General features: G+C 44.6%; 1 protein-coding gene across 4 annotated transcripts in view; it reads right to left on the bottom strand.

Annotated features, from left to right (window-relative positions):
* Nucleotides 1-244: 244 nt before the first annotated feature.
* The window catches only part of LOC140390265 (netrin-G1-like), a 158,854-nt gene continuing 149,850 nt past the window's right edge, over nucleotides 245-9,248 (bottom strand). For all 4 annotated transcript variants that reach the window (XM_072475277.1, XM_072475279.1, XM_072475278.1 and 1 more), the window contains 2 exons: nucleotides 7,660-7,686; nucleotides 245-3,940 (listed from right to left, as the gene is read on the bottom strand). In XM_072475277.1, coding sequence (XP_072331378.1) covers nucleotides 3,711-3,940; nucleotides 7,660-7,686 — 257 coding nt within the window. In that variant the 3' untranslated portion in view covers nucleotides 245-3,710. The remainder of the gene's footprint in view (nucleotides 3,941-7,659; nucleotides 7,687-9,248) is intronic.

Below are 9,248 nucleotides of genomic sequence, written 5' to 3'. Positions count from 1 at the left end.
AAGGCTCTGTGAATGTGTCACCTCAGAGTTCCATTCAGAGATGTTAACTGCAATGGAAAGGGACACAGAGAATTATGGAAACATTTCACAGCCTCAGAACGATATACAACATATTTATTACCATCATTGGTGTCCCTGGAAAGTTAACCGCGATCATTGTACTGTAAATCTGTATGTGTGAGCTGGTCTTCGGTTTTTCTCGGTGACATGCTGATCTCATGTTCTACTTAAGATAGACACCCGATTAGAGATAATTCTTGGTTTATTTAGATCTCCTTATTTCCATCTGCATTTTAACTCCATCAACTCAGCTGAAAATAAATTTGCTTTCTGAATTTCTGAAAATATAAAACCTCTGCATGTGATCTGTATGGACATTAGACTGTTTCCATATTAAATGCATTGGCAGTAATAGATGTGACTTATTTTCTGGCAGGTAAACGAGGAAACCACTGTTACTGTACTCAAGTCCGATGTATAACGTACTCGTACACGGAGTGTAGTTATGGGAACATTTTATTTTTGGGCTGATAAATCGCCGATATCGAACTAGGATTCGGGGTCTTATGAGTCTTCACTTTTTGTGACGTATCTATTTCAGGGGCTGAATATTGCTTTGTGGTTATTCGATTATTATATTCTGGAAATGATTAATGGTTGACAGCGAAGGAATTATCTAATATTCGGAGTCTCAACACACAGATCCTGCACCGAAATCTTCTCTTAGCTCAGTAAGATGTTTATGCTTCAGTTGTGCAGGGCTTTGTTGAGAGCACATCTGGAGCACTGGGGACAGTATTTGTCTCCTTATTTAAGGAATGATGTTAATGCATCAGAAACATTTCCGCGATTGATTACTAGACTAATACCAGGAATGGACAAGGTTGGAGATATTAGGTCTGTATTCACTAGAGTTTAGAAGAATGAGAGGAGACTTGATCGAAACCTTTTAAGACCCTGAGGAACCCTGACAGTATCCATGTGTAGGGGACATTTCCTCTTGTCAGAGAATCTCAAACTCCGGGTCAGCGTTTACAAATAAGGAGACATTTATTTAAGACAGAGGTGAGGAGATCTTTCCCTCCTCAGAGGGTCATGCGTCTCTGGAACTTTCTTCCTCAAAGTGGAAATAAAAGTATTTTGTGACCTTGTCATTTTGTGTTTGGCCTCTCACATGTCGTGGACGCTGACATCATGAAAAACAAATATAGTTACTAAACTGGATGTTGTGCTAGCAAAGCACTGCTTCTGGCACATTTTGGTTCAGCCATTTTGGCACCTCTGGCTTATCACTGTCAGGGTTGTCACGTAACAGTGTCAATTTGGTAGTGCCAAACTGTGCCATGCGACAGTATCGGGGTGGACCCTAGTTCATTGATGTGTGGTGGGTATGGGGGAGGAAAGCAGAGATTGAGGAGAGGCTGGCAAATTGTTAATGTTGCAGTGAATGTGGGGGGCAGGCGGGAAGGAGCCTCAGAGACCTCCTTGATTCGGTTGCCGCGCTGGTTGTGACCCCCTGTAAAGATGTCACCCCGATTTCGTTGGAGCCGGTTGCCAGATCTATGAGGAATCGCCCCACTAGAGAAAAGGTAAACCAAGCCCACTCTTTTTTGACAAAGAGGCTCAAACTTCCACGGGGTAACAGGCCCTTGCAACAGAGAATTCCACACCAGTTTTCTGTCTGAGCATGACAATTTGCCAAATTATGGTACGATTCCACCCGTTATGTCTATGAATGAAAATCAGTCAGCACCTACTGGCTTTATCAAAATATTGGACAGGTTCAGTGCCTCACCTTCTATCCTTTAACACAAACATGGGTGGGGTAATGTTGGATCTGGGGTGCTGCCACCATTTATTAAAACTTTAACCTCGACTGGACCTCCAGGCAGGGAGAAAGACTGACCCATAATTTCCAGTATCTTTTCCATTTCTCTCTCACAGCTGATGATCAGCTGTGATGATAATGAATGGCCTACTCCTGCTCCGATGTTCCTCTGAAAGTCGAAATCATTTTTTTTTTATCAGTGACAAGCAAATGTCAAATTTGGCCATAAATCTTTAAACAATCTGTTAACCAAGTGCAGAGGGTTCAGTTGTGATCAAGTGCCCAGTGGAGACATTTCAAACCTCTGCAGTGATTTTGTAAAATTATCTGAAATTTCACATCAAGCAGCTATGTTGACAATTCTTTGAAACCAGAAATATTCCACAGGAGTTTCCGAGACAGATTAGGAAGAGATTCTTTCGAGCAAGAAATCAATGATTATTAATGTCCCTGGTCTAGCACACAAGCAATTGAAATATTTTTACGGGCAAAATATCCCGACTATTTTATTGTAGTTCTAGCTTCGAATCCTCTGTGTAAAATAAACTCAGAACAAAGTGATGTAGCGGGATGGAAAACTGCTTCGCCAGCAATAAAATACTTCACAAGTGTTGTTGTCATGTTGGTGACGCAGCAGACAACTTGTGCACAATGAAGATCCCACAAATAATGATTGATCAATATGGCTGCCTCAGCTCTGCCCTCCCCCACCCTGTCTAGAGTTAAGGGGTCAGGGAAGTCCCGGGATATCAATTGAGCCTTTTCTCCTGCAAGTTGAATCGTGGTAAGGCCGTTCCCCCATCCGACTGACTCCCAGAATTGAACAAAACAAACAGCTGGGAAAACGCGCCTGGAAAAGCTCCATGTCCTGGTCCCCACCGTCCTCCCGAGCCCCCACCCGACACTGGTCTGCACTCAGTTGTCATTCACAGTGAGGGAATGGAGAGAGGGGGAGAGGTGGGGAAGGGAGGGAGGAAGCTATTGGGACAGGGAGGGAAGGAAAGGGGGAAAATGGAGGGAGGGACGATAGAGGGGGCGAGTGCTACAATATATGTCCCGTTTTTTCAGAGGAGCATTTATATCCGTGCTCTTTGGGTGAGTGTAAAATATTAGTGTTAACTCCACCTCCTCAGAGGTAGGTTCTTTACTCAGAGAGTAGTAAGAGCGTGGAATGCCCTGCCTGCAAGAGAGGTGGACTTGCCAACAATAAGGGCATTCAAATGGTCATTGGATAGACATATGGACGATAAGGGAATAGTGTAGATGGGCTTTAGAGTGGTTTCACAGGTTGGCGCAACATCGAGGGCCGAAGGGCCTGTACTGCGCTGTAATGTTCTATGTTCCACATGTTAACATTGATCCCTCCTTCACCATCACTAAAACGGGTTATCTGGTCCTGACCACATTCCTGTTGGTTGGGAAAGTTCTTCATTGTCTGTAAACGCTTTGGGACATCTTGATACGGTGACAGATTCTGTAAAAGTCCTTTCTTTGTCCCAAAACTGCACATGGACTGCCTGATTGACGTTTGGAGAATATGGACAGCTTCCTGGGTCTCGTGGCAGGTGTCAGGTGAGTGATGCTCCGTCATGGAGATGACGGAGCCGGAAAATTCAGCGATCCATTCAAGAGCCCATTGACTTCGGCGGGAGCGTAAAATGCCACTGGCGGACAGAGTCCAGCACTGTCTGTCCATTCCTTCCAGCCTCTGAAATCCAGTCAGCCTGGGTGGGCTCGGACCTCGGTTGCAGTTTACCATTCCCGGGAATGTGGAGGGCAGGAGGGGAGCCAGTTTTGTATTTTAAACAGTGACTCAGTCAATGCCTGAAGTTCCTGCTGCTCCTCCCACCTCCCGGTAAGCGATCAGTGCTCTGGTTCGGGGTCAGAGCAACGGGTGACCATTAGTAGCGATGAGCAGCGCAGTCAGTGAGAGCAGCAGCTGGGGTAAGGTGGGGACTCGGGGGGATCGGGAGGTACATCCTCCGGCTTCCTTCCCACACTGGACTTTCTCACACAGGAGGCCTGTGTACAGAGCGGGGCAGCGACACGTCCCATTATCCTCACACACTCCTCCATTCTGACACCGTGTCAGCAGATTATCACATACGCCCGCTGCAAGAGACCAGAGAAACAGAAAGGTCAGATCATTGACAAAAATCTCCCTATTTCACACATTGTTTCAACTGGACCACTCACTCTCACTTGTACAAGACTTCAATAGAGAAAAAATATCCAGAGGAATTGCCAACGGTGAGGTTCACTTGTGGTCTCAAACGTCAGGAAAGAGGCACCATGCCTATGGAGGGAGAAAGAGGTGTGCGGAAAGTGTCCAACATCGTCATTGTGTACTGACAGTTGTGCCACTGGCTGGGGTGGGGGGGGGGGGGGCTTTTGTAGGACTGGGGAGAGTTGCAGGATCCAGTCAGGTGGTGGGCTGTAGAGTCGGGGTGGATGGGCACGGAACACAATTACCACAGCCAGCAAGGCAGCCATGCAGCTGCACACACCGCTGACTGCCCACTATGAACTTAGTGCCACAGGCCATATGCGTGTCCTCCCAGGCCATCACCCTAGGTACCCTCTGGCCGCAGATGACCGACCCATCAACTGGATGGGCATGCTCCAGTGCAACCAGTGCCATCTTGTTGGCTGGGATGAGTGCGTGTGGGGAATGGAGTGCTAATATGTGGCTGCAACATGACAGCCCAGTGCCAATCCTGACCCTAATGAATCCAACACCATTTTTCACTGGAGTGGATGTTCTATGTGGCACTAATGCTAGACCATTAACAGTTCCTGAATTGCTCAGCGAGCAGTGCCAATTTTGCTGTCTTAGAAGTCCACCAATTCTCTCCCAGCATCAGCACTTAGTGAGAATCCTGCCCCAAGAATATTGTAATGATTAATCATACAGACTCCAAAGGAAAGACCAGAGAACCGTATAAAACTTTATAGAACAGAAAGAGGCCATTCGGCCCACAGTGCCTGTACTGGCAGAAAAATAAAACAAATGACAAGTCGCCCATTCTAACCCCTCCTTCCAGTGCCAGGTCAGTTGCAATATTTTAGTAGCTGATCCAGTTATCTTTTAAATGTTCCCTACCAGAAAACCAGGCAGTGACTTCCAAACACCCACCACCCTCCGAATGAAGAGATTTTATGGTAAAAAAAAGTTTGGAAAAAGTTTTTTTTTTTTTACATATAAATTTAGAGTTCCCCCACTGCAACCTTGATGACCTGGCCAGGCTCATTCCCTAGTACGAGGTCCAGTATAGCCTCCTTTCTAGTCGGACTATCCACATATTGTTCCAAAAAACCTTCCTGGATATACTTCTTTTTAAAATTTAGAGTATCCAATTATTTTTTTTCAATTAAGGGGCAGTTTAGCGTGGCCAATCCATCTAACCTGCACATCTTTGGGTTGTGGGGGTGAAACCCACGCAGACATGGGGAGAATGTGTAAACTCCACACAGACAGTGACCCATGACGGACCGAACCCGGGTCCTCAGTGCCGTAAGCAGCAGTGCTAACCACTGTACCACTGTGCCACTTTCAAAAGTTGGAAAGAAATTAATAAACAATTAGGAAAGCACAGCGAGACCACAAAATAAACCCAGGAAAAATAATTCAATTGTAAAGTATTCAATAGAAATGTTAATAACCAACTGGATAATCAGGGCAGGCAGAAAGTTACTCAGAGGAGGTGACAGAGACATGGCAGAAATATTAACTTATTTTGTCTCAGCATTTCCCAGGAAGAATAACATGAATGATATGGCATTAGGAGAAGAAATCACAACAGGATATGAAGATATAAAGAGAGAAGATAATTTATAATCTAAATTGGACAGATAACACTCCTGGTTCAGATGGATTGTATGTGTAGATAGTAAGAGAAATTAGGGAAGAGGTTGGAGAGGTAGTATTTCATCGATAGATATATTAATCAGAAAATGGAATATTGCCAGATGACAGGTGTACTATTAATGTAATTCCAATATTTTAGAAGGAAAGATTGAATAAGGTCAGAGTACGATTGACCAATTAGCTTAACATCCCCAGTACGAAATATAATAGCATCCTGATTCAAAAATGTTATGGCAAAAACATTTAGAAACTGAAAATATAACAAAGGATATTCACACAGATTCAAAAATGCACAATAATGCTTGACCAACCTCATTTTAAAGGAGTTATAGAAAGTGTACAAAACGCAGTACTGGAATTATCTGACTATAATCGTCTATTTTTTTTATGATCAAAATGTCAAACTTGCTTTATCAGCAAATATAACACGAACCTATGCTCTTGTAAGAATGCGATCAAATTAAACTATTCTTTGCAAAAATAGTGAGCAATCCCGACTGAGTTAATGGGTTCCTCATTTGCTGAACAGCTAGTTCCCCAGCTCACACCGAATATGTGATATTCAATTAGGCCAAATGAGCTGGCAGTGTTAATCGATCAAACATGTAACATGCAGGGAATTTCACACGTTAACCTGGTACAGTAATAATGTAAAGCAAAGTCCGAGATGACCGAAGGCTTCTTTCCCCTTTGAGGGGGAGAGCTGCCTGGTGGTGATTTGACATGAGGGTCACCACATCTCAGATGAGGAGCAAGGTTGCGAAGGCGGGGCCAGGGCAGCACGGTGGCACAGTGGTTTACCATCCTGGCTCTTGTTCACTATCCGTGTGGAGTTTGCACATTCTCCCCGTGTTTGCGTGGGTTTCGCCTCCACAACCCAAAGATGTGCAGGGTAGGTGGATTGGCCACGCTAAATTGCCCCTTAATTGGAAAGCATGAATTGGATACTCTAAATTATTAAAGAGAAGGCGGGGCTTCATGGATAACCTCAGCCAGTACAGGAATTGAACCCGTGCTGTTGGCTTTGCTCTGCATCACGAACCAGCTGTCCAGCCAACTGAACTCTTTGGAGACATTGAGAAAGTTTACCAAAAATCGCCCTCCAAATGAGTTATCGAAGGGTGTGAAGGAGCCAAAAAACAAGATGAGGAATGGGTCTAAATTGATGATTAAATCATTTCTGATTCTGCTTGATTCCAGTCACATTGATTGAAACCTATATGTAGTTTCAGCAAGATATTACGAAGGCCAATGATATGTTAGCCTTTATTTAAAGAGGCTTTGTCTATAGGAATAGTGAGGTCTTGCTTCAATTGTATGGAAACTTAGTTAGAGCTCACCTAGAGAACTGTGTGCAGTTTTGGTCCCCTTGCCTCAGGAAGGATGCTGATCCCAGAGAGACAGTGTAAGGGAGGTTCACCAGACTTGTTCCCAGGATGGCAGGTTTTTCCACTAAAGAGAGATTGGGAAACCTGGGCCTGTATTCTCTGAAATTTCAAAGACTGAGAGGTGATCTCATTGAAATCTATAAAATACATAAAGGGATAGACCGGGTAGATGGTTCTCCTGGCTGGGGAGTCTAGAACCTGGGGGTACAACTTGAAATAAGGGGGAAGCCACTTACTACCGAGATGAGGAGATACGTTTTTACTCAAACGACTGTGAATGTTTGAATTCTCTACCTCAGAGGGCTGTGGCAGTTCACTCCTACACACTCTCCCTTTTCATTCCTACACATTCTCTCCGTCTTCCCTCCTACACATTCTCTCTCTTTACTTTGACACATTCTCCCTCTTCACTCCGACACATTCTCTCCCTCTTCACTCCGACACATTCTCTCCCTCTTCAGTCCTATATCTGTTCCTCAGACAGTGAGACATGTTTTGTGAGAGCATTTTGCTCTGATAAAGAAATGGGCTCTGGATCAGTCGGTCAGAGATCAGTGAGCATATGTCATACTTACAGCCACTGGTGACAATGTCAGGCAGGCCTGGAGAGGGAAAGACAACACACAGTGTTAGAGAGATGCCTGAATAATAGTCTTTATTAATAAACACACTAACACAACTCCAGACATGCACTATCGATGAGGCCGACCTCGCTAAAAGTCGCAAACAAACATTTCTCTCAACAGCACTGTGAGATGAACGTGAGTTGCTCAATGAATTGAGTTTCAGGAACGTGGGTAAGTGGATTTCCATTATGTGTGATTCATGTGCAAACAGATAGCATCAACATATGAGGGTGTCAGTAATTAAATAAAACCCTCTCCCAGTCCCAGTGCACATTCAGGTCACTATCTGTTGATTGATCTGGTGGTGTTCCGCACACAGCAATGACCACAGCTATCCCTCCTAAACGTCCCTTCCTGATCTGAGTCAGAGATTTATTGCAGAGAGGTTTGTCCCGCTTTCCAGGACAATCCTCCAGCTGTTCCCCAGATATTCAACCAGCTATTAACATTCCACTCGCACATCAGTCTTCGCCTCACTGTTGCCTGTGTGCTTTTCTGGGGAACCCAAATAAACCAAATGAAGGGATAAATTGAAATGCAGATCATTAAAGTGATATTGCATCAAATTAAACAAAATGTCAGAGGAAACATGTTTAAAAATCGAAAAGAAACAGAATTAAATGGGTCAATAAAACGCCCCAGTCCCCTACGGTGCCTCCAAGAATGGAAGTCTCAATTGTGCTGGTTGACACCATATGTTCCCTTCTCAGGAACACCCAGCAGAAAACATAACCGTAGCACAGTAGTTAGCATTGTTGCTTCACAGCGACAGCGTCCCCGGTTAAATTCCCGGCTTGGGTCACTGTTTGTGCGGAGTCTGAATGTTCTCCCCGTATCTGCGTGCGTTTCCTCCGGGTGCTCCAGTTTCCTCCCACAAGTCCCAAAAGACGTGCTTGTTAGGTGAATTGGACATTCTGAATTCTCCTTCAGTGTACCCGTACAGGTGTGGCGACTAGGGGTTTTCGCAATAACTTAATTGCAGTGTTAATGGAAGCCTACTTGTGAACCATAGAAGAAGGGCAGTCCCCCCATCGACCATCCACTGCTGGGACTTATTAACAGCTGGCTTGACCAGGTCCAGGAGCAGGCCCATGAGGAGGTCTCCTTCCTTCTCTTCCTGCCCTGCCCTATGTGCACTGGAATATAAAAACTGACTGTAAAATTTCCTACAGGTAGAAGAAGAGAAAAAGATTGGTGAAGACAAATGTAGGTCCTTTATGGTCAGAAACAAGGGAATGTATAATAGGGGACAAAGAAATGGCTGAGCAACTAAACACATACTGTAGTTATAACTTCACAAATAAGGACAGAAATCAGAACCAGAAATGTTGTGGAAGCAGGGTTTAGTGAGAGGGGAGAACTGAAGGTGATATCAGAAGAGAAATGGTGTTGGGGAAATTGATGGGATTGAAGGCTGTTTAATACCCAGGGCCTGATAATCTACATCCCTGAGTACCGAAAGAAGTGGCTCTATAAATAATGGATGCACTGGTGGTAATAATGTTCCAAGATTCTACAGACTCTGGAACAGTCCCTAC

The sequence above is a fragment of the Scyliorhinus torazame genome, chromosome 14 (genome assembly GCF_047496885.1).
Source record: "Scyliorhinus torazame isolate Kashiwa2021f chromosome 14, sScyTor2.1, whole genome shotgun sequence".
NCBI classification, from domain to species: Eukaryota; Metazoa; Chordata; class Chondrichthyes; order Carcharhiniformes; family Scyliorhinidae; genus Scyliorhinus; species Scyliorhinus torazame.
The sequence above is the reverse complement of the archived record's forward strand: the minus strand, read 5'-3'. Positions and strand labels throughout refer to the sequence as shown.